Source organism: Cyanistes caeruleus, chromosome 1, assembly GCF_971803275.1.
Source record: "Cyanistes caeruleus chromosome 1, bCyaCae1.hap1.1, whole genome shotgun sequence".
NCBI classification, from domain to species: domain Eukaryota; kingdom Metazoa; phylum Chordata; class Aves; order Passeriformes; family Paridae; genus Cyanistes; species Cyanistes caeruleus.
The window spans coordinates 148,668,166-148,692,555 of record NC_141701.1 but is presented as its reverse complement, the minus strand read 5'-3'; the positions used below and the strand labels follow the sequence as shown (position 1 = coordinate 148,692,555).

Genomic DNA, 24,390 nt, shown 5'->3' with positions numbered 1-24,390 from the left:
ATCCCTGTGGTCAGTGAGGAAGTCTGAGGCAGAATGAGAAATTAAAGCAAGCTCTTTCCACGTCTTGGCAGGTGGACTAATCACTGAGCATCCTTCTGTGGGTATCTTAAACTGGGCAAAACAAGTCTAAAGTGCTGTGAGTCTGACGTTTCTGACCACATTAGCCAGTACCTTTCCAGCCACGATAAAATACATCTATTACCCACATGGCAAAAAACTACAATCAACAATTGTCTCTTTTTTCCCCTGAATGGCAATTCCTCTAAATGGCAATTGTGTCAATTATTACTGTAGTGTGAACAATGGATCTGTTTTCTAAAATGGTCTAGGATATGTAAGAGTGGATTAGACTTACCCAAAATACATTAAAAGGGCTGTGGGACTTGCTGTGGTGGGGTTGTGCCCTCTTGTGATTGTGTAAAGTTGCCACAAGAGAGGGGAATGGCACTGGGGCATGAGGTGATAGTGCTGAGTACTGCAAAGTGTGTGTTCAAGGATGGAATAAAAAAATTGGGAGGTGAAATCTGAGATAAAGACAGTGTCCTGTACCTGTTTGCAGTTTTGTTCTGCTTCTGGCAACACTCTCCTGTCTCAGCTGCTTTTCCTAGAATAACTATTTTGAAGAAAACAAAGTTTTAGCAAGAAGTTTGTTTTCTGCCAAGGCTATTTCATATTTTAATTGAATGCTTATGGAATATTTCAATTTTGGGATGCCACTGCCATGGTCAATGGGGTTTTCAGTTTGATTGTGTTACAATTCCATTGCCATCCCTGACCTGCCTGTTCATCTCCTCCTTTAATGCTTGAAATTGATGACCTTGAAAGGCTTGTCCAACCTAAATGATTTTATAATTCTGTGCACAGCAGCAACACAAAACCCATAACAGGCAGACAGACATCATGATAAGGACTAGGAACAGCAGTGAGGCAACCCAACATTTGCCACTGCAATTTTAGGACTTTGAGGTTATTTTGTTTCTTGATTTTTCAGTTGTCACCAAAAGTTTGGGATGTTCTCAGAGGATAGAGAGGAAGGTGTTTTCTAACCAGCTCTAACTCTTTTTTCTGTGCCACACAACAGCTACAAGAAGGGAGGAGTGGCTTCAGGATTTAAGCATGTGGAGACCAACATGTACAACATCAAACGTCTTCTTCACGTCAAGGGCAAGAAGCACGTGTCAGCCACAGAGGTGAGAAGCCCTTGCTCTTCTCATGGATCATTTCTCCTTCCCTCTCTTCCTACACTCATTTTTGAGCCGATTTGCCTGGTGGGTATCTCATTTCTGCTCAAGAACTATTTCAGGACAGTTTTCAAGTCCTCACTTGAGGGTTTGGTGTTACCGCAAGAGAAGCCACTGTGCTCAGTGAAGAGCTGAGCGAGAACAGAACGAGCAGTCACTGCAAACCCGTTCTTACATCCCCAGGGACAGGTTTGCCATGGCTGTGACTTGTCACCTGCAGCTCTCCCTGCCCTCCCTGCTCTGCCAAACTCTCTCATTTCCCTGTGGCAGGTAGCACTCTCCTGGGACAGTTTCAATAAGGGAGATGTTTTCTTGCTGGACCTTGGTAAAGTGCTGATCCAGTGGAATGGACCCAGCTGCAGCATTGCTGAGAAATCCAGAGTGAGTACAGGCAAAAGCCACTTGGTTTAAGGTTTCATCTTTTTTTGATGCCTAAGAGGAAAAAAAAATAAAAATAAAAACTCAGTTGTTTTCACAGCTAAAATCTTAAGAGCAGCAACATGTAGATGATGCAAATAGTGACAAATTTTCTACTTGCCCATCTGCTGGTTTTAGAGGCCCATGAAATTGCTTTGTTCCAGTTCAGACCTGGCCTCAGGTTGCGTTTCACAGGCAGCCAAGGGCACATTGTTACTTCCAGCCCCAGAAAGTCATCCAGCTCCCTCTGGAGCTCATCTCCATCCCCCTGTGCCCTGTTGTTTTCACAGCATAGGATTAGAAAGCCAGCAACTCCAGGTTTAGCTTTAGTAACCACCCCAGGGTAGATTAATTTTAATTTTTTGTTTACAGCATCAGCAGGGAATTCTGGCTTGGTCAGTATGAGACAAGCAGGAATGCATTATCCAGGTGCTGATAGGTCAGATCTATAGCTCTGGAGGCACTTTGCAAAAGGATCATTATCCTTATTTTACTGATACAGGAACCAAGATACAGAGATACAATAAAGCAAGATAGAGCAGTGGGTCATCAGCAAAGCTGATGGTGGTGGTTATTATAATATTAAAAGGCAGGTGGGTCTGCTCTGTGTGTGGTATCCCCTGGTGAACTGGGAGAGGGGGTATCTCCACTGGGAGAGGGGGAATCTCCACAGGGAATGCCATTTTCAGGGCACAGTGGAGATCCTATGGATACTGAAGAAGACACAAAGCAATCCTCAGTGCAGGAGGGAGAGCAGGTTCACAGCTGCTGGGTTCATCTCGGGCCTCAAGCAGGTCATTCCCTATGTCTGATAAACAGGAATCTTTCAAAGCTATTGCAGTAAGAGTCATGGGAACAAAAAAATCCAGTTAAAGATGGAGATTTCAGCCTAATTAGCTGCTTGACATTTCACACTGCTTTTTTTTCACAGAAGACATCCATGTTTTTTGAGCACTTGAATCATTTAAATGTAAAACGACACCGCGGGGTGGCCAGGGTCCTGCAGCTCTGCAGCATCCTGCCTCGGTGGCCTCAGCATGTGTTCATCTCTCCCCCAGACCACCCCATGAGACCTCTGGACCTGCTGGTGCACACTCACACACAGGCAGTGCCTATTGTGGCTCCCACGTGCCTGTGCCCTGTGGGAACAGCAACAGCAGCGACTACAATTAGCAGTATTTTCCTATGAGTTAGTTAATAATCAGGCATTACAGACATTTCTGCTTCTTTAATAGCTGAATTTGGAGGACACTAGGAGCTTCAGAGAGCTGTGCTAATCTGGCTTGGGCTGTTGGTTCTCAGTCACTGCTTGGGGTCAGGGGCTGGCTGGGTTTGTGGTGTGTGTCAGGACTTACCCCTGTGGGTCCTTGTGCAGGGTCTGGCTCTGGCTCGGAGCATCAGGGACAGCGAGAGGGGTGGCCGTGCTCAGATTGGCATCATTGACACCGAGAGGGACTCCCCAGACCTGATGCAGATCATGAGGATGGTGCTGGGCGAGAGGCGTGGGGAGCTCCACGACGCCATCCCCGACACCAAAGCAGACGAGCTGCAGAAAGCGAACGTCCGGCTCTACCAGTGAGTCCTGGGCTGTGCTCCAAACCCCATCCCTTCCCACAGAGGGCTCTGTGGGGTCTAACTCAGCTCCGTGGCTCTGTCTTGCAGTGTCTATGAGAAGGACAATGACCTGGTGGTGCAGGAGATCGCCACCCGGCCACTGACGCAGGATCTGCTCCAGCACGAGGTGAGAAAAAGCCAGAGTGGCCTTTATTGTGAGAAAAGGAGTCTGTAACTCACTTTGTTTTCAGCTGAGCACCTGTTTCCTGAAAATTATCAGGCCTCCCATCTCTAGGAGAGCTTAGCCCTGCTGTTAGGTTAGGACAGCTTAGCCCTGCTACAGTCTCAGCAGCCGGAGGTAGGTGGTGTGTTGAAGCTGTTCCAAGAAGAGATGGCAAATTGATGCTCTCAGCCAAGGATTATATTAGCTTGGCAATCACAGTGAGGGAGAGCTGCATACCAGGAATAAATTCCAGATGGAATGAAGGCTTCTTAATACCTGATGTTCAGGGATAGCCTTCCCTCTGCTGACTCCAGAGCAAATAAATACTCTGCTCACGAAACCAGGGAGATTTGTTTTCGTGCCGTAGCAAGTGGCTGGTCTCATTGACCCACCCTGGAAGGAGATTTCCTGACAGACCCTCTCTGCAGAATTTTTCAGAAAACAGAAGCTTTTCCTCTGACTAAAATTTGGCAGAGAATTGCTCATCCTTAATTCTCTGCAGTGCAGACCAGCCTTTTCCAACGCTGCACTGTGCCGCAAGGCTTCCGCTCCCCTTTTCATCCTGATGTCAGCCTTGTTAAAATCTCAGCCTCCCTTTGCAGACATATGAAGCCTTTTTTCTTCTTTCATAGTTCAGTTTGAAAAAGGAGCAGCCTTTGGTCCCACTGTGCTTGGGGCACCAGCTCTCTGCAGTGGGGATGGGCCCAGCACACACCTCATCCCCTTTGGGTTTGGGATCCTGCTGCGTTCACAGCAATGCAACACCTTGAGCTCCAGATCAGAGATCTCAATGAGGACAAAATATTCATGCAGAAGATGTCTAACTTGGACCTTTCCTGCTCCTTTAGTAGCAGATATGGGCATAAATACAGGCTGGGGTTGATATTTCAGCATATACTTCTCCTGGCCCCTTTTAGAGCTGGTGGTGTTTTGGTTTGAGAACACCTCCTATGAGGTGGTAATAGCCAGTTTTGAGCAATGCCTAAGAAAAATACAGACTTTAACTAGCTACAATTATAAATCAGCAGCCTGGGCCAAGTGTGCCCACACCTGTGAGAAGCCCTGCCCTGTGAGCTTGGTGGTAGCTGTACTCCATTTATAAACCATAAGAAATTCATTCTCTGTCACCTCTGATAATGGCTGCACCAGGGTTAGAGCTCTGCAAGGCAGAGAAATGAGCTGGATATACATCTAACCTAAATCTTCAAGAAGGATCCAACCTGATTAGGTTACAAATGGTGAGCTTTTCCTGCAAGAGCTTTTCACATCTGTTTTCTTCTGTTTCCTGTTTTTTTTTTGGTTTAACCTCAGGACTGCTACATTTTAGACCAAGGTGGCTTCAAAATTTATGTCTGGAGAGGAAAAGCCTCCAGCCCAGAAGAGAAAAAAGCAGCATTCACTCGAGCTGTGGTGAGTTGTAATAGAGTGCAAACAATGTTGTGGGTGGCTGATATATGCTGATCTAGATCTGACCACTAATTACAATTAAGTGTAGGTCTTGGGGAGTTGGCCTGTGTAATAACAGAGAGAGAAGTTAAATGTCTAGGGGAGGCATGATGACATAAACACAAAATTGTTAGGCATCAAACTGGGCTAGGACTAAGACCTGCCACTAAAACTAAGAAAAAAAATGGTTAAAGAAAATAAAGTATATATAAAGTATAAAGGGTTAAAGAAAATAACCATATATATGGTTAAAGAAAATAAAGTATAGCCATAAGTGTGGTTACAGAAAATAAAGAAAATAATTTTCTACATGGTAAATAGTGAACTTCTGGAAACTGTTGGTTCAAGGGGTGGTGGTGTCAGAGAGGATCAGCAGGGTCAAGATAGGATCAGACAAATTCATGGTCAAAAGGTGCATAAACCAATAATAAAGGGGTTCTGACATCCATGTGTTATTTTCTGTCAGAGCATTCCTCTCTTCTTCTCAGAAAAAACTAGCCTCAAGGGAGCCTGAGCAAGTAAGGTATTTGGTATTTTTTCACAAGTTGGCATGTTGGAAGTTGAGGCTATGAGGGAATTTGACATTTACATTTTGGAAAACCATAAATTTACACATTTACATATGGGATGACCATAAATGGCTTCATCTTCCATGAGATCTAGTTAGGAGATACTGAACTTCAGTGATTCCATCTTCAGTAAGGTCCTACCTGGGGACACCCAGCTTCAATAGGATTGTACCTATTGTCTCAGAGAAGATAAGCTTAAAAAACTTTGTCTTAGAACTTATCTAACTGTTCTCTGTGCTCCTAGCTTGACTCAGGCTCATTTCAGTAGGCAATCATCTCTGCAAATTCTGGCCCTGAGCTACACATGTAGAACAAAAGATGTGTCTTTCTTTCAGTGTGGCAGGTGGGAGGGAGGGAAGGACCATCTGCTGTGCTTTTCCCTGAGGGCAGTGTGTGGCTGCAGTTTTTACAGCAGAAGTTGGATGCTCAGAGAGCAACAATCAGGCTCCTTCCCTGAACCACTGCTGCCAGCACTGCACCTCGTGTCATCCTGGAGCCTTCTGAGATAAGCACAGGAGCGGTTCCCAAAACTGAGCAGGGATTTTGGCATTGTGGCAGAACACAGAACATTTTCTTCACACTCTTATTGTATCAAGCACCTCGTTGAAGTAGTCTTTTAACTCAATGGTAGCACTATTGCAAAGAAATAATATGGGTTCAGGGAAAAAAGTTTAAAAATAATAATAAAGATTTGTGAGAGTTTAGTCCCTTCAGAATAGACTTCATGCTCTGGGGATGCTGAGCTGCCTCCACCCCTTCACTCCCATGCTCCCTACCAGGCAGGACAGTCTTCCTGGCTTAGAGAGGGACAAAAAGTTTGCAGAAAAGGAGTAAGTGTAGGGTTCAGTCCCCTAAAGACAGATGTAAACATGGATACTACAGCAAGAGTCTTCAGTTATTTTTGATTAGTCAGAATTCAAATCTTGGACTGAACCTTGCCCTGTGTTCAGTGAGGGACACTCACTTTTCAAGCTGGTTCAGGTCCACACCCCTCTTCTCATGTCTGTAAAAAGTAAAAAGCTCTCTAATGACCTTTCTGAACCCTACCAGGGTTTTATCCAAGCCAAAGGCTATCCTTCATCCACCAACGTTGAGGTGATCAATGATGGAGCAGAGTCAGCCATGTTCAAACAGCTCTTCCAGAGGTGGACAGAAAAGAATGAAACACAAGGGCTGGGCAAGGTCTATACTACAGGCAAAATTGGTGAGCACATTGGTCCTGGGTTTGTCTTTCCTACCTGTGCTAAGCTATAGCTGAGGGAACATCATTCACATCAACTGTCTCCTGCCTTCAGGGTCTCAAAAATCTAATGTGCTTTCTATTTTCCATCTTCTTCAGTAGATGGAAAGGATTCATGAACTGAATGACATTCATCTCTGCTGAATTTTTTTATATGAAGCAAATTGCCACTTACTTTAAATGTAAATGTTGTCAGAGAGTCACTCCCCTCTGAAGAATTGTATGCAAAATTTCCCACTTGCAGAACTTCTGAATTTCCTTTATAAAGGGCTAATGCTGAGCCTGATAAGGAGTTCTGCTTTCATTTACACTGGCATCCATCCAATCCCCTCCTGACGTCAGTGGAATGATGCTTTATTTACACTGGGTGTAAATGGTGTATTTATCACACTGCTGAAGGGAATATTACAATGCATTAACCTCAAAGACTAAACAATTCCAAAGAGAGAGAATTTGTTGATGAATGATGGGAAGGTGACAGAGATGCTGAACATCTCCATCAATAACAGCTTGAGAGCCACAAATCTCCTTCCCTTGCAAATTCTCTCTTTATTCTCCATCTCTGTTTCTCTCTGTGCTGACTGTAAATACCCTTTGTTTATCATGAACTGGAGAAATACAGGCATTTTATTTCTGAAATCAGCATTTTAAAAGGAGGGAAATATTTATGCCAAACCATCATAATAGATTTTGAGAAAAACTAAGAATTTTCAGTCAGAAGACTACTAATATTTTTACCAGCTAGCCATCACTGGAACACGCTGTGTGGCCAATTCCAGCTTGCAACAGGTCCACACTGAAATGTGTGAGCTCTTGCAAATTCCAAATTCAGTGTTGGTTTACTGGGGGCAGGAGTGGCTCCTTGCAAGCCTGGGCTGGGTTTTACTTGCTGTACAATGGTGGTGTGTGAGGATGATGGGAAGGGTTTGTGTGTTGTCCTGCATTCACTGGGTTCTTGTTTCTGTTCTGCTGGCACTTGCAGCCAAGGTGGAGCAGGTGAAGTTTGACACCACCCAGCTCCACGCCAGACCTGAGCTCGCGGCTGAGCAGAGGATGGTCGATGATGCCTCCGGGGAGATCGAGGTGAGAGAGCTCCTTTGGCTGACAGAGGGTGCAATAATCAGCCTGTTTCCAAGCATTGCTTGGTTTGTTCAGCTTGGGGGAGACTGAGGATGGGCCTCACGACAGTTTACAGCTTCCTCAGGAGGGGCAGGCACTGCTCTCTTTCCTCTGGTGACCAGTGACTGGACCTGAGGGCACACCTGAAGCTTCAGTGGTGTGGTAGCCGAAGGGGTTGTGCTCTGTCCTCACCTTGACTCCACTGCTGCTCACCAGGATGTTTTGTTCCCCAGGTGTGGAGGATTGAGGACTTGCAAATGCAGCCGGTGGATCCCAAGACATACGGGCAGTTCTACGGGGGTGATTGCTACCTGGTCCTGTACACCTACCTGAGGTCAGGCAGACCCCACTACGTCCTCTATATGTGGCAGGTAGGTCAAAGCAGAGCAGAGGGAATTCTGCTGTGCCTGCTGTGCAAGCCTAAAGCTGAAGGAAGAAATTGCACACAAAAATCCCAACCCAAGCACCCATAAGAACTCAGGTACCCTTTGTTCATCAGTTTCAAATATCCCAAGCTGTCCTTTGTAGGTAGCATGGACACTGATCCCAAACTGGCATCAGACTGAGCAGCAGAAAAATCAGATAGAAAGACTTAAGGATGATGAGGCTTACAGTGCTGAGGTCAAACTTTGGAGTCAGATTGTCCATTAAAGCTTCAGTTCCTAGAGTTTTGTGGGTATAGGAACATCTCTACATTCCTTTATAAAGTATATTTTCATGTAGAGAGAAGCTTCAAACATGGAACTCTGAAGTCTACAAAACCAGAATGCCAGTGAAATTTAAATATCTGGAAGTTTTAACTCTGATCTCATGGTATTACACACTTGGGGATTGGCAAATGTTGAACTGTGAAGAGGCTCGTACCCTTGCTCTCATCACACTGTGTGTGTCACCTCTCTGTCCCCAGGGCCGCCACGCCTCCGTGGATGAAATCACTGCCTGTGCCCTCAATGCCATCGAGCTGGACAAGAAATACGGGGACGAGGCCGTGCAGGTGCGAGTGACAATGGGCAAGGAGCCCAGGCACTTCCTGGCCATCTTCAAGGGCAAACTGGTCATCTACGAGGTAACGTGACTTTGGGAGGTGGGAGCACCAATGATGGCTTAGCAGCTGCAGTGGAAATAGTCCAATAGAAATGGGCTGATACTCAGGAAAGGAGCCTGCCAGCTCTGCATGGGCTGGCAGAGGGGATATTTCTAGTACTCCTCAAACAGTCTGAACACTGAGTAAACAGAGTCCTGGTCTGACCCAACTCAACTGTCCACCCCTGAGCTCCAGCAGTGGTGTGTGAGGTTCATTCCAACTCTGTCCCAAAATATTTCACAGAGTCAGAATAAGGTGGTCATCCTGTGAATTACCAAAGCTGCTATCCAAAGAAGGTCCTTCAAAATATCCTACAAACATGATTTGAATTGTCCTTGCCTGAATTACCTCACATAACTGGCAACCCACCTCCCTTGCTGCCTTGACATCTGTGGTGGAGAAATTCCAAATGGCTGTGGGAGAGGGAGACTGCCCTTAGCTCTCAGTGTTGGTCCCACTATATGGTTTCCATGGCAGATGTTCAGTTAAGATGAGCACAGCTGGAAATCAGGGTACAGATGCCTTGCCCAGTTTGCATGGCAAATCCTCTACAGACACCAAGATCTGGTCACATGGATCTTGAGGATCCTGATGGGAGCTGGTCAGGACTCAGTAATCAGGGAGAAATGTGGAGGTTGTGCCACGTGGGTTTCATTCTAACCTGGAATCAGAAGATATTTAGATTTCCTCGCCTGCTCAGTGCAGAACCATGGCTGATCATTGCAACAGTGAGCAGGTTGCGAGCCCAAAGCCTTCTCCAAATCAGTCAGACCCTGGATCTGTGTGTCCTCCTCACCTCCCTGTACCACCCTTCCCTCTCTGTCCTTGCAGGGTGGCACGAGCCGGGCTCAGAAAGCCACACCCGAGCCGGCGATCCGCCTCTTCCAGGTGAGGGGCACGGATGAGGTGAACACAAAGGCCACAGAGGTGCCAGCCCGAGCCTCCTCCCTCAACTCCAACGATGTCTTCCTGCTGACCACCAGCCAAGTCTGCTACCTGTGGTGTGGGAAGGTGAGTCTGCAGGGAGGCACTGGGAAGCAGCCAAAGGAATCTGAAATTGCTGAGGTGGGGCTTGAGTCTCCTGCCTCTAGTGGGTCATGGAGGTGAATCCTTGGGCAGGTGTCCCATTAATTGAATGGAGAAACGGCCTCAAGTTGTGCCAGGAGAGGTTAATACTAGATATTAGGAAAAATTTCTTCTCAGAAAGGGATGTCAAGCACTGGAAGAGGCTGCTCAGGGCAATGGTGAAGCCAAAAGTATTCAAAAAATACATGGATGTGGCACTTGGTGACACGATTTAGTGGTGCTGGGCTGATGGTCGGACTTCATGATCTTAAAGGTCTTTGTCAGCCTTAATGATTCGATGATTGTGTGAGCAAAGTGCAGCCAGGAAAGGCTCTGTCTGTGAAGGGTCAGCAGTAACAGCCCTCTCTGTTCTGGGGTTCACCTCACCTCATTGCAGATGTTCATACAGCTTTTGGATGAATAAATCATCCCAGATTTTCCAGCTGTAAGAAATCAGCCAGGATGAGAGCAAACTCATTTATCTTGTTTCAGCTGTGTGTCAGGATGAGATGGCAGATCAAACCAAAACAGAGAACTTGTGGATGTCCCATCCCTGGAAGTTTTCAAAGCCATGTTAGATGTGGCTTGGAGCATCCTGTTCAAGTGGAAGGTGATCCTGATGATCTTTGAAGTCCTTCCTAGCCCAAATCATTCTGTCATGCTGTGAGTTTTGCTCTAGGTGCCATTGGCTGCACTAAATGTCCCTTCAAGGACTAGAAATGGATTCTGAGTGATCAGCTCAAGAGCAATCAAGCAGGTCTGAAGCTCTCCAGAGGACCAAGCCAGCTTTTCCCAAGGATAAGTCTTGGAAGTCCGCCCCTAACTGCACCTCAATCTTTTATCCTGAACACAGGGATGCAGCGGAGATGAGCGGGAGATGGCAAAAATGGTGGCTGACATCGTTTCCAGACGGGACAAGCACACCATTCTGGAAGGACAGGAGCCAGCAGAGTTCTGGGAAGCTCTGGGAGGCAAAGCACCTTATGCCAATGAAAAGAGGTAATAGTGTCCTGCTTGTTCCTTTGGGCCTGGCCAGGGGACATTAAGCAAGGGATAAAAACTTTTCAGGAAAGTTCATTCTTTGGTGCTGTGTCTTCAATAAAGGGAGCATGAGGCCACAATATCACCAAGACCTTGGCCAGAAACCACACAAAGGTGTTTCTTTCCTGGCTTTTGGGCCAGGAGTTCTCCTGAAGCGGAAGCTACAGGTCCAAAGCCTGCAGACAAGGGTGTGCTACATCCTCCTTTCTCCCCAGTAAACCAATCCCATATTTCGTCCTGAGGGCTGCAGGAACCACCATTTCCAGCCGTTAGCAGCAGCAGCCCCAGAAAAATCAGGAGACTAGATCTGCTTTTGACCAACATGGATTTCTCCAGCCCTCCAGGCCAGTGATGGTTTCCTTTGCAAAAAAAGGTGATCTGGTGCTGCTTTTACCTGTCATCAGGCTCATTGCCACAATGAGGAAAGGGTTCTGCTTTTGCCTTTTGGGGTGGAGAAAAAAATTACCTTTGAAAATCATTTAAAATGGTCTGAGAATCCCCTGATACCTGACACTGCTGACTTTCAGGCCTTCAGATGAGTGTGTTGCCATGTTCTACTTTTTCCTTCAAAGCCACAACAAATAGTTTCATGGCCTTGCAGTGAGCCAGGAGGGAAATATTTCTACCTTTCTTTCTTTTTCTTCCCCTGCCATGCACGAGGCAGGTTCCAGGAGCAGATCACACACTACCAGCCTCGTCTCTTTGAGTGCTCCAACCAGACAGGTCGGTTCATCATGACGGAGGTGGTTGGGTTCTGCCAGGAGGACCTGGATGAAGATGATGTCATGCTGCTGGACACATGGGAAGAGGTCAGCAAAAGCCTCCTCCCCTTCTCCTCTGACATATTTTCAAGCTGGTTATGGCTTTAGTTGGTGTTTATTGAGTTGTATCTCGGCCCATGACTGGGTTCAGCTACCTAGAAATGTTCAAGAGCTGTTACCTGAAATATTTATGCTCCGTGTCTGTCTCAAAAGAAAAATCTTCCTTGGCTGGGGGTAAATGAGGGCTCAGAATCACAGTGGCCTATTGGGAAAACACATTTCCAATCTTATCTCTGCTCCCACTGACAGGGGAGAGCAAACAGCTGTGTCTGCACAGGTTCTAATGCCTCTCTGGCCTTCAACACCTTCTCCCCATGCAGATTTTCCTTTGGGTTGGCAAAGCCTCCAATGCACAGGAGAGGAGCGAGGCAATTGCCTCAGCTAAGGAATATCTCAAGACCCATCCAGCTGGGAGGGACTTGGCAACTCCCATCATCCTGGTGAAACAGGGCTACGAACCCCTCAACTTCACAGGATGGTTCAACGCTTGGGACCCCTACAAATGGAGTGTAAGTTGCTGGAAAAGCCCTCTGGTGTTCTCAGTGGTGCCTGGAGGGTGTTGTTGTCAGTGAATATAGGATGCATGGAGTGAAACCTCACTAGGGCATGTCCTGAGCTTCACAAAATCATGGAATGGCTTGGGTTGGAAGGGACCTTAAAGATCATCCAGCTTGAACCCCCTGCCACGTGCAGGGACATGAGTTCATGGTGCTGTCTGAGCAGCTTCTGCTCCTTCACCAATAAAAATACCTGCGTGGTGAAACTGAGGCTTTTGCAAATGCACTTGAATTCACAATAGTAATATCTTTATAAATATTAGGTTCCAAATCAAGTTTTTGATTTCAGCCAAAAAGAGGTGGTGACTCTGGGTAGTAAAGTCAAGTTCAGAGGGAAAACAGACCCACCCACATCATAAAGGAAAAAAAAAACAACAAAAAACCAAACCAAATGAAATGAAGTTCATTGTTGGAAATGCAGCCACAGAGGCAAATTTATGACCCAGCTTTAAGGGCAAACTGTGGTGAAATGAAAGATATGAGCAGTCAGGTCTTGTGTTCAGGTTTGTGGAAAGCCCATCAGAGCCCAGGAGCTCCTGAGCGAGGTCACCCTTGGTCCCTGCACACCAGCCTTCAAATGGAGAGTTACAAATACCAGCTCCTCCCTATATAAAAACGGAAACCTGCCCCAGGAGATGACTGGGAAAGAAAAATTTCTTTCTCCCATCTTTCCCCAGGACTTCACACTGCAGGAAAACTCTTACAGAGATACTTGATTTCCTGTATCTGGGTTTGCATTGTCTTTCTTCCCAACCCATGTGGTGGTGGATCCAGTCTTGACAGCTGGATCTGGAGAGATAAGACAGCAACTTGCAGTGACCCTTAAAAATATGTTGATGTTTAAAACAAAGGTCAAAACTTGTGGGTTTGTTTTATTTTTTTTTTCCCAAGGAACTGCTGAAAAACAAGGATACAGCTCATAAAATATGTGCCTCTAAAAATATCCCCTGTAGGCAGCTTCAGCAACTACAGACAAGCCATCCAAACTGTTGACATCCCAGAAACATCTGGTGTGTGTTCTTTGCTCAGTTTTGGGTCTAAATCTGTTTTCTCTGCAGTCCATGTGTTTACGTTGCTTGCTCTTGTTGGGAAACTTGGTTGGGTGATTCTGTTAAGAACTGACATCTCCTGGCTGCTTAGGAAAACACAGTCATGAGCTGTGCCAATTTATCTAGCATATTCCTTTTTTTTTTAATAGAAAATAAGAGGTATCTCGTAATACATGGCACCTAATTACAAGAAGTCAGGACTTGAGGCTTTGAAAAAATATGTTGTTTTAGCTAAATTAATCAGGAAAGTTGGAAGAAAGGAATATTATTTCAGGCATTGCAAGATTCATCAAAAACGTAAAAGATTTAAATCCAGCAGTACGTATTATTTATCTTCATTTGCCTCTGCTCTAAAGTCTTTAAATTTCCTGGTTTCACCTGTTATTGTGCAACTACAAAGGCTGAATTGTTTTGGGGTTTTTTTTCCTTTGTTTTCAAGTGAAAACTCAGATTCTGGAAGTCTTGTGATTACAGGGGCTGAGGTTTGCAGGAGCTGCCACGTCAGTGTCCATCACTGGGCTTTAAAATTCATGATCTCCTGACCCAGGAGTGTGGATTTAAGACCCAGGAGTGTGGGCTAAAGGCAGCCCATGGCTCTCACAACTCTCTCTTTCCCTTTAGGATGGCAAGTCCTATGAGGAAATGAAGAACAGCTTGGGAGACGTGTCGGCCATATCCGAGATCAAAGTGGTGAGTTCTGTCTTGGCCATGCAAGTAGGAAACACCTGGGTTCACACACCACCACATCCCCCAGCCTGTTTGCACCAAGGAGGGGACACCAGGATCAGGGCAGGGGTGGGAACTCGGGCTGCCAGCATCAGAGCTGTGCTCCTCTGTGGGAAGCAGAGGGAGATGTGATAAATTACCCATAAATACACCCAGATCTCCTGGGCCTTTTCCAGTTCTGGCCAGAGGCATCTGTGAGCAGGACATTGTCCAGCTGCTCTAATGCAGAACAAATTCAGGTGTGGGCAGCTCTAAGAGGGTGCAGTTAAGTGTTCTGTGAATAGTTTACAGTGGTGGAGCCCTTGAGACCTCAAACAAGGGTCCCCTAGTCAAGAAGGGCACAACCCAGTGGGGGATCCTCCAAAGTAAATGAGGTCCCCACAGTCCCAAATTCCATTGCCACACGGGTCAGTTCTGCCCTGGGCAGGGTCAGGATGAGGGCTGGAAGGAAGTGGCAGGTTTGGATGAGGACAGATAGCTCATCAGGGAGGGATGTGCAGGTAATTTAGATGTTTTAGACATGGTAGACATCTAACCACACCTTCTGTCATCCCACATGTGCCTTCCCCTGATGTTATCTTGAGAAGAATGAGACTGCTGTAAGTATCCTCAGTTCTTTGCAAGAGCTCTCATTAGCTTTTAGCAGTCCTAACACCAAGGTGTAGCATTTACAGAGGCACTGCACTAACGCTTTAGTTGGGACTTTTCCCCTTGCTGCTTTGGAGCTACAGACAGTCTGTGCCAGAAACAGTCCCCCACAAACCCAGCAGAAAGATTCTGGGATCATCCCCAGCTTGCTCTGCCAGAGCATCTCATCATGACGTGTTTCCCTCCATTTGGCAGGACCTGAACAACCTCAGCCTGAACAAGAGAACCCTCAGCACGGCCAGCCTGGATGGTTCAGGTACAGCAAATGCCTCCTCGGACTACAAATCCCACTTCAGCCACGGTGACAGCAACAGCTACAGCAACAGCAACAACTACAACAGCAACAGCCACAGCAGCCCTGCCCTGGTGCCCAACGGGGAGGGGATTTACTCCCGAGAGGTGCTGATGCACAGGACGGTGGATGAACTTCCCGAAGGCGTGGATCCCACTAAAAAAGAGGTGACAGCATTGCTGGTTTGATTTCTAACTGAACCTGGAACTGGCTAAAAGTGTACTTTAGACTACCAAGCCCTGCTCAGACTCATGGGGACACTGGCAGGACACACAGGTGCTACCAAAAGCAAGAGCTTCGTGTGAGGAAGTTCATAGAGCCATGGAATGGGCTGAGTTGGAAGGGACCTTCAAGATCCTCTAGTTCCAGCCCCCTGTTGTGGACAGGGACACCTTGTGGTGGTTTTAGCCTAGCTGAAGTAATTATGGGGTTTCTATGGCAGGGAAAAAAAAAAAGAATTTTAAGTAGTAATTTCTAAAAAATATTTTATTTTGGTAGAATTGTTTTGCTCTGCCTCCCTTCCTCAGAGGGACAGGGGGACATGGTGACACAGCTGAGAACAAAGCCAGAATTTGCATTTTACTTGAGCTGTAGGTGAATGTTTTCATTTGAAACTCCTCCCAGAAGGGATGGTTTGGGTTTTTTAATTGTCACAAAGCTTGTGTTTCAGCAATTTTCAGTTTCGGGAGAAATTACACATCCCAGATTTCCAATCAGCCCAGGGATTTTGGCAGTGCCTGCAGCTGAATCCAAGCAAGCTGATGAGGGGGATAGAAGATTCATTCCCTCTACTCCCTGTATTCATTGTTTGACCAATGTCTCACCCAAAAGATCTGGCAAAGGCCAACACCCATAGCCAGAGTCACGATCCAGCTGGGCTCCACATGGGTTCTCCTACCCAAAATTCCAGGAAAACTCATTCCCATTCCCACAGGGCCTTTGTCAGTATCCCTGATGAACTTCTGCAAACCTTTCCAGCAATGGGAATGAACATTTCCAGTGAATATTTTAGGGGAGGGGACTGAGAGAGGGGGAGATGCTTTCACTGTGAATCGCTGCCTAAGGAACCACCCAAAATTCTAGCCAGCAGAGCTTCCCTGGGGGACCATAAATTGTCCTGGCCACAGTATCATCAGCAGGGACTAAATTCCATCCAGAGCATGCTATCTCCTCAAAACTGGAACATCTCTTTGGGCTGGTGGGCTTTTATTCCCCTGGTGCTTTGGGAAGCTGGGATGTCCCATTTCCCACCACGAGGACAGGGAGCTGCTGGTCTGGAGTCAGAGGTCAGCACTGGCACAGTGGGGAGGAGATGCAGCCATGGGAGTGTCCCAGGCTCTACAAAAGCCAGAGCTGACCTGTCCTTTCTCTCTCTTCACTGCAGTGCTATCTCTCCGATGCTGATTTCCACGATATCTTTGGGAAGTCCAAGGATGAGTTCTACCAGATGCCCAAATGGAAGCAGCAGAACGAGAAGAAACAATTTGGACTCTTCTGAGACTGCAGAGGGCATCTGATGACTCTGGGACCAACCCCTGCTCCCTTAGGAACTGCAGGAAAGAAGTGCAGGCATTTGCTCAATGATCCCAACCCAGCACCCCAGTCCAGTGCAGTTATTCCAGCAGCCGCTCTTCAGGGGATGGCTCCTTTCCCCCTGCAAACCCAGAACCCCCAGAGGCAAAACCTTTCACAGGAACAGCTTGACAGGATATTTTTGCCTCTTCCTGACACTTTATTGCTGATAGCCATGAAGACAAGTGTGTGCCATGCAACTTCACTGTAGCCTCAACTTTCCTCTTCCTTTTGCAAATTGCCACATGCACAAGGCCATGATCTTTCTTCATTTGTAGAAGTTTAGTCAAGACAAAGGCCATTTGTAGCTGCTGTGTAAATTCTGGGTGGGGAGAGGAGGGGGAAGCCCTAAGAGGATGGAGGGGGAGCCTTCAGGTCAGGAGAAAGATAATGGAGTAGCCAGATGCTTGATGGGGTAGTCTGTGGAATGACACCAGACAGCTCTGTCCCTTCTCACCTTGTAGAGAAACTACTCACCAAAGAACAGCAACCAGTTCCAGATTAACATTCATAGCCCAGGGCAGCTAAAACACGTGAGAACCTGGTTTGGGGAAAAAAGCACTTATGAGCATATTTATTAGCTGATCTGTCTCAAGACAATGATTGAAAAATCAGGCCAGACACAAATGTCGATTTTTGGCTGCCAGACAAGACTCTGTCTGCTTTTTTTCTCATTCAGACAGCATCTGCAATACCACCTGGCCTCCTTGACCATGGCCAGGTGAATGTCAGAGTCCACCTGCCCACAGAGCAGAGGCTTGAGGAAGCCAGGAGGGGTTTGGGTATGACCTGAGGCAGAGGGTGTCCTACTGAAGCTTTTATCAGAGCTCCATCCCTGTGATGTCCGTGGGGCTGAGAGTGCTGGTTCCACACTATGGGATCAGTCTGACTGGGGAGGGCAGTGGGAGATGTCAGCAGTGATTACAGGATGGAACTATAAACTAAAGGAAGAAACACCACCTTAAAAACTCAGACTATGTGGGTTTGCAGCATTACTCCATGTCCAACCTGATCAGTGATTCCAAATAAACATCCAGCAGCAGCACTGAAAGTGTCCTTGGTCAGCATGGGGGGTAGGATGGCAGCAGATAAAAGCTCTGCAGGGCCACAGATCCTTCAAACACCTGGTCATCAATAGAATTTTGGATTTTTTTTAAAAAAAGAACAAACTGAGGAGGTGGGGCCCCTTCTGTTCTGTTCTGTTCCATGTAGCTTGGGCCATTTGTCCCACCATGCCCATTTACCCTGCTCCTGAAGCCCCCACTGCCAGTGAGCAGCAGTACCTGGCAGCTCAGCAGTTCCTGACTGTCCTGACTGCCCAGCCTGGCTGCAGGGATGTGGGCATGGAGCTGGGGAGCTCCAGGCTGTTGGTTGAGGGACAAAGAGCTCTCACTCAACATCCAGGATCACATCATTGTGCTGAAGTGTCCCCATCTGTCTGGGCTGGAGCAAGGACCTCCAGGTGATGGGATCTTCTGGATAGAACTTTGTGTTTAAGAATTGGTAGTTAAATAAACCCCAACCCCGTTGTTGTGTCCCTGTTCCTACCATCACTTCATTCCATTTCTGCTTGAGGGTCCAGCCCAAAACCCACTGGAACCCCCTGTGCAGAGTAAGCTAAGCATCAAGCAGAGACACAAATCAGCTGAATTACCTGTGTGATTGCTCCTGTTGTGCTCATGTGAGTTGCAATCAGTGCACAATGGCCATGTTTCAACCTCTGTTGGCTCTGCTGGAATCAGCAATATTTGCCTTGCCTTGCTGAGGCGTGCTGCTGCCAGCTCCCAAATCCATGAATTGCACGTGCTGCTCAGTAAGATGCAGGAATGCCACCTACCTGTGAGTCTAAGGTGCTTCACACAATCAAGTGAAGACCAGCCAAATTGCAGTCAGATTACACAGATTAGGCCAGTTTGCTACAAATTGGTTTAATTCCCGTGGCCACCACACACACCAACACGAGTGGAGCGCTCCTGACAGCACTCAGGGACCAGCCTGGGATTTCACAGACCATGGAGCCTTCTGATATCTGGGCCTGATGGAAACTGCTGCTGCACTCCTCCTCTGATGGGAGAGCTGCTTTTACTCCCCGCCTCTGATTTCCAAAGGAAAGATCCTCTCCCACCTCCTCCCTGTGATTGTCGGTGGCCATGTCCTGTTTCTGCTGCTCTTTTCCCCAGAGCTCTTCCCTCCAGTGGGGCTCCAGCACATCCTAATCTTCTCAGAGATGAGCTCACTTGATAACAACATGGACCACATCCCTTCCTTTGGGAAGAGAGGAGACCTTGCAGCATTGTCATCATGCTCTGCCCATCCCATCTCAGCTCCTTTCCCACCTGGCTATAGTAGTTTTCCCCAGCTATTCCTACCTGATATGGGATGTTTTTTCCTCACATGAATCTTGCCTACCTTTAAGTGCAAAACAGGCAGAGGAAAACCTGGTCTCTCTGAGCAATCCATCCAAGCCCACCCTGGCCAGCTGGTCCCCCACTTCTCTAGTGCCAGCCACAGCAGGCAGGTGACGGCTTTAGCTCAATAATCCAACTGAAATCAAATCCTGCCATCCAAAAAATGCAAGTAATATGTTCACAGCCAACCCAGCAGGCTGATCTGACTTCACAGAGGAACAGAATCACAGAATGGTTTGCACTGGGAGGGACATTAAAGATCATCCAGTTCCAGTCCCCTGCCACGGACAGGGACACCTCCCACCAGCCCAGGTTGCTCAGAGCCCCAGCCAAAGTGGCCTTGAGCATTCCCAGTGATGGGGCATCCTCAGCTTCTCTGGGAAACCTCTTCCAGTGACTCACTGCTCTCACAGGGAAGTATTTCTTTCTAACTCGCCCCACAAGAGCTGGTGCTGATACAAGTGAGGGGGCAGGAACACTTCTTACCACCTTCACCTATGCTTTTCATCCTAAAACAAAGTGCTGAGAGCACACTGGGAGCAGGGACCAAACTCAGGCTGTCCCTGGGTGGAAGTCAAGGATGTTCTTGTGTCTCCAAGAACGTGCCCCATCCCAGAGGTGACCTGGGAGAGCCCTTGTCACTGCAGGGCCCCTGCTCTGCCTCGCTGGCCACTCTCGAGCTCTTCCATCTGGCTGGTTGTTAATGCAACATCAGCCTTTGAGAGTTGGGTTTAATTCACATTTAATCTGGCAATGGTTTACAACATCACACAGTATTGTAGTCAAGAGGAAAAATCAACGTGTCCAGCAATGTTTAGTGCAGCATAACAAACTCCAGGGAGGACTAAAAGAAACCCAGTTTTGCAGTGGGCCCAAGAATCACTAAATCCAGGCTATTTTGGACTAAAAAAATAAATGCATATCTTTAAAAGGACATTGACATCTTTGGTATCAGCCCCTCATCTTCACCACCAGGAATCAAAACTCCCAGGAAGAATTTAAGAAATTTAGCAGGTCTATCTCCAAATTCATGTATGTTGCATTCAAGTAGGACAAACAGGCAAACAGTGAAGTAATTGAACACTTCCAGATTTTTTTTGAAACTTTTAATAGTCTAACATACTGTTAGTAACACAGTTGGCACTTCAAAATATATATTATTTTATTTCAACAATATTCCCTTAACTCTGTAGTTCTACTTGAAGACAAATCACTTGTTGCCATAAATACTGTGTTGTTTTCAAAACACTCTTGTGCTGGGTTACCTCTACAGTGCAACTGGGACCTGCTAGCACTTACAACATCTACTTCCTCTCTGTTAAAAAATAACATTTTTCTGTAAAACACAAAATTTTACTGTATTAAAAAAAAAAGAAAAAAGAAAAAAGACAAAAAGAAAAGCCCTGCTGGCAGTTGAACATGTTTCCACTGTCTTTGGCAAAAGACCTTCTCTGAGGTCCCTTTGAGTGGGTTTCACTTTGGGTCAGAGGGAAATCTGCTGTTCGGCAGCTTCTTTCTCCTTCACAGGATGAGAGCCAGGCTTTGAATGCAAAGTGGCCTGGCTGAGAGCCAGGCACACAGGCAGAGTAGTGCTCATGTATTTTTTATTACAACACAAAAGGAAACTCGGGTTACATAACACGGGGCTTTGTAGTGCAGCTTTCTTTTTTAATCTGTAACAGAAAGGAAGGGAATTGTGTCCCCATTTAGGACTTCACATGGTGAAAGATGGCTGACACCTGCAGTTGCAAGAAGTCATCTGGCTCCTGGCCACTGATTGCAGTGCTGAGGGAGACTTTTCCTTGCACAGATGTTGGGTGCTTTGCCCAGATGCCTGACCGAGCCCAACCCAAGAGCTGTACTTCACTAAAAATGGGTCCCTATCCTCTTGCTAAAAGCAACATTAAAAAAAAAAAATAATCTAAATAAAGTGAACTTAAACCACAGCTGGATTGGTCAGACAGGTACAAAAGGATTAATCTCAACAGCAGCATTAGGATGTTTCCAGCACGCAGCAGGGAGAAGGTCGACGGCTGTTTCACATCGGGGGGTCCTACAGAGCACCGAGTGCTGCTCCGGGGAAGGTGCTGGGGACTGACCCTGGCACTGGCAGGGTTCACACTCTGAATTCCTCCCAGGTCTGTACAGAGGCTCACTGTGGCCTGGAGAAGCCAGGCTGCTAATCACAGTCCTGGATATTGATGTAGACAAAGAGGGTGGAGGAGGAGTACGGGTCTCCATTCTTGGTCAGGAGATGGATGTGGCGATAACCTGGAAGCAGAGACACGGATGGAAAATGGCTTTTAGTCCAGCTGGAAAAGCAGTCGCTGATGTTTGCCAGGACTCTGCACAAACATCTCCCTGTCTCAGAGCATTTTGTTCCCAGTTCCCCACAGGATCCTGAGCAGGCTGGTCCCAGAGGCACAACTCGTACCGTGGGCAACATAACGTGCCCAAGGCCTCTGGTGACAAGGGGGGCCCTCCCCTAGAGACAGTGTTAACAGCTGCCAAAAAAATCCACTCTGACCTGAGCTGTGATGGATCTGGACCACTCCACCAGGACACTGGAGCTTCTCAAAGGGCTCAGTGGCTGTGAGGAGCAGGCAGCAGGGCCTTACCTTGCTTCAGACTCGTGAAGGGAAGGGTGTACTGCCCAATGAAGTCATTCTTGGTTGACATGTCAAAGTCTTCCACCACAAACCGGACCAGGGCAAGTGCAGGGATCTCTATGTCAAATATAAACTCTTCATTCCAGTTTGGGTTAAAGCCTGGGGAACACAGACAAGGATGGAAGTCAGAGATGTCAGCATTAAAAATGGTGGTCTGAGGTGTTTGCAAATGGTGTTTTCCCGACTGTAAACCAAATCTGACCTAGACCAAGGCTCTCAGGAGGTGCCAAGAGCCTGGTTCCCAGCTTTGAAACTGTGATTTGCTATCTGGAATTAATAAATCCTTCAGCTTGGGCCATTCACTGCAGACCTTGGTCCTAGAAAGGATTGAGGACCAGGAGAGGGGAGGAACTCAGCTCCACAGGCTCTTGCTGGATGGCACATGGATGTCTTTGGCTGCCATTGGACCAGATACAAACTTTTATAGCCCTAAACCAAGGGAGGAGAGAGAAGCAAGCTGTGATTTTGTGTTGAGACAGCCTTCTGGGGACTTAAGCCTCTCCAACTGTTTGAGATACATCCATCTAAGCACCATTCTGTGTCTTCCCTGTCTGCAAGAAAAGTTAATGAGGGGTGTCTGATTACAAAAAGCATCATCAAGTCTGGATAAGGGTCATGTGGTTCAGAATCACAAAGCAAACAAAACTGAGACCGACACAGATGAAATGTAGAGCAAGCTCAGTGCCCCCTCTCCAGGCCATGGCAGGTGCAGTGTCAGTAAACCACTCCCCAGAAGCAAACAGGAGAGGACATCCTGTTGGAAACCCTACTGCCTGTGCAGAGCAGAGACCAGGGACAGCAAAATGTCACCTGGAGCCTGCTGGTCATGCAGGGTTTGTGAGTGATTCAGCAGGAGACAGATATTTTGCATCTGGCCCTGAAGGTGCTGAGATGGGCCTGTGGTGTCTTAACTGTTTGATTTGCTTTCCACAAGGCAGCACCTATCATTCCAGCATCATTCCAGTATTGTTCCAGCTAGAGAAGGGCTGGCCATGGGGCTGGGAGTGCTCAGCAGCCCTGAGGAACAGGTCTGAAATGTTCCCAACACAACTTTCATTTGACAGGCTGTAAAAATTATTGTAGGTGATGGAAATGGCAATGAGCTTTAGGAGCCAGGCCAGATTTACTCAAACAGGAAAGAGGAAAAGGGAAACATTGTTAGCAGGCAGGAAAATATGCACCAGCTTTTGCTTGGCTCTTACTCCACACAGAAAATCAGAGTGTGTGTTTGTGCAGAAGGCTGCAGTATTCAAACCCTCAGTGTACAGAGGGAAGTCACAGCCATTCTGTAAGGAATGTTCCTCCAACTTCTGAGATATTCAAAATTCATCTGGGCAATATCCTGAGCAGCTTGAGTAAACTTTGTATGGCCCTACTTTAGGCAGAGGCTGGAACAGACACCTCTGAAGTTCCTTGCAACATCAATCTTTTGTGAGTTTCTGACAATCAGCCCCACAAGAAGCATTCTCTGGGAAGATCCTGGTGAGAACCCCTGCACACCAGGTCAAATCCAACTGCATGGAGGTAAAGAGCACTTCCAAAGCTGTAGCTCTGCAAATCTGTCAGCCAGCCCCAAACAACTCATGTGACTGATGCTGTTTTATAGGGAATTTTTGTCTCCAAAAAACAGAACACATCATGTATCTGCTTAATGTGGGCAGGACTGGGTGCCCTGGGCAGGTCTGCCCACAGGGCAGAAGTCTTGCCAAGGAACAGAAAAGGTTCCTGCTCATGGGAGCAGGGCTTGGAGGAAACCCCCTCACCATTGTTTTCGATGACTTTGGTCTGCTTCTTGTTGTTGTCCTGCTGGACTCCGTGGATCTCTATCGTTACCTTGGGATCCACAATGGAGTTTTTGCTTTTGTTCACCTTTGGCAGCTGCTGACCAGAGATTATCTGTGGAGGAAACAGGGGAAGAGGTCAGAACAACACCAGGAGAGGGGGCTCCCTGGAAGATTCCCTCTCCTTCCCCAGGAGTGCAGGATCTGCTGAGAGAGGCTGGTGCTGCCCTTTCAGAGCTGGTGCTGTGACATCCTTCAGAGGAAGCTAAAGCACCTGAGGAACCTTGCTCCAGCCCAGCCAGCTGGCTTTGGGACAGGCAACTTTTCTGACTGTCCCCACAGTGCTCAGCTCTGGGCACACCAGAGGTGACTGCTGATGTCTGCCTGCAGGGTTCTGGAACCACAGCAGACGTTGTCATTAACCTATTGCCCAACATGAAACATGTGAGCAGGTCCCTGGAGGATCCAAGCCCAAGAGAGCCCCCAGACATGGGAATTCAGTAGGGTTAGGACAACACTGAAGGTAGGACCAGGAGAAGGAGAAGGTACAACCTACACACCCCCCCAAAAGTGGATGTTACTGAGATGTTTTCAGACTTCTATTCTTACTTTAAGCAGGAGCCTCTTCTTTGTTCCCCATGTTCCTTCTGTGATGGATTTTGGATTGAATTTGGTTTGTTCATCCCGGAGGAATTCCGGCTTTAAGACATACCCAGAAAACCCATTGTCCTGGAACCGACCCTGGTACACATCCATTTCTGTGCCTGCTGTCTGGAAATTTAGGGCAACTGCAACATAAATAAATAAATTCAGTCACTCAGATAAATCAATAGAAATCTTTTCATGCTAATTCTGTTCACATGAAACT

General features: G+C 47.1%; 2 protein-coding genes across 4 annotated transcripts in view; one reads left to right on the top strand and one right to left on the bottom strand.

The window, feature by feature from the left end:
• The window catches only part of VILL (villin like), a 33,051-nt gene extending 15,342 nt beyond the window's left edge, over positions 1 to 17,709 (top strand). For both annotated transcript variants that reach the window (XM_023921998.2, XM_086866583.1), the window contains exons 5-20: positions 1,082 to 1,190; positions 1,512 to 1,622; positions 3,034 to 3,233; positions 3,321 to 3,399; positions 4,747 to 4,845; positions 6,501 to 6,654; positions 7,673 to 7,773; positions 8,043 to 8,180; positions 8,717 to 8,875; positions 9,725 to 9,904; positions 10,812 to 10,957; positions 11,664 to 11,808; positions 12,141 to 12,329; positions 14,048 to 14,116; positions 14,996 to 15,259; positions 16,477 to 17,709. In XM_023921998.2, coding sequence (XP_023777766.1) covers positions 1,082 to 1,190; positions 1,512 to 1,622; positions 3,034 to 3,233; positions 3,321 to 3,399; positions 4,747 to 4,845; positions 6,501 to 6,654; positions 7,673 to 7,773; positions 8,043 to 8,180; positions 8,717 to 8,875; positions 9,725 to 9,904; positions 10,812 to 10,957; positions 11,664 to 11,808; positions 12,141 to 12,329; positions 14,048 to 14,116; positions 14,996 to 15,259; positions 16,477 to 16,590 — 2,257 coding nt within the window. In that variant the 3' untranslated portion in view covers positions 16,591 to 17,709. The remainder of the gene's footprint in view (positions 1 to 1,081; positions 1,191 to 1,511; positions 1,623 to 3,033; positions 3,234 to 3,320; positions 3,400 to 4,746; positions 4,846 to 6,500; positions 6,655 to 7,672; positions 7,774 to 8,042; positions 8,181 to 8,716; positions 8,876 to 9,724; positions 9,905 to 10,811; positions 10,958 to 11,663; positions 11,809 to 12,140; positions 12,330 to 14,047; positions 14,117 to 14,995; positions 15,260 to 16,476) is intronic.
• A 2,088-nt stretch (positions 17,710 to 19,797) lies between these two features.
• The window catches only part of PLCD1 (phospholipase C delta 1), a 50,904-nt gene continuing 46,311 nt past the window's right edge, over positions 19,798 to 24,390 (bottom strand). For both annotated transcript variants that reach the window (XM_023921996.2, XM_023921995.2), the window contains exons 12-15: positions 24,132 to 24,310; positions 23,505 to 23,637; positions 21,691 to 21,840; positions 19,798 to 21,343 (exon numbers count right to left, since the gene is read on the bottom strand). In XM_023921996.2, the coding sequence (XP_023777764.2) occupies positions 21,252 to 21,343; positions 21,691 to 21,840; positions 23,505 to 23,637; positions 24,132 to 24,310 (554 nt within the window). In that variant the 3' untranslated portion in view covers positions 19,798 to 21,251. The remainder of the gene's footprint in view (positions 21,344 to 21,690; positions 21,841 to 23,504; positions 23,638 to 24,131; positions 24,311 to 24,390) is intronic.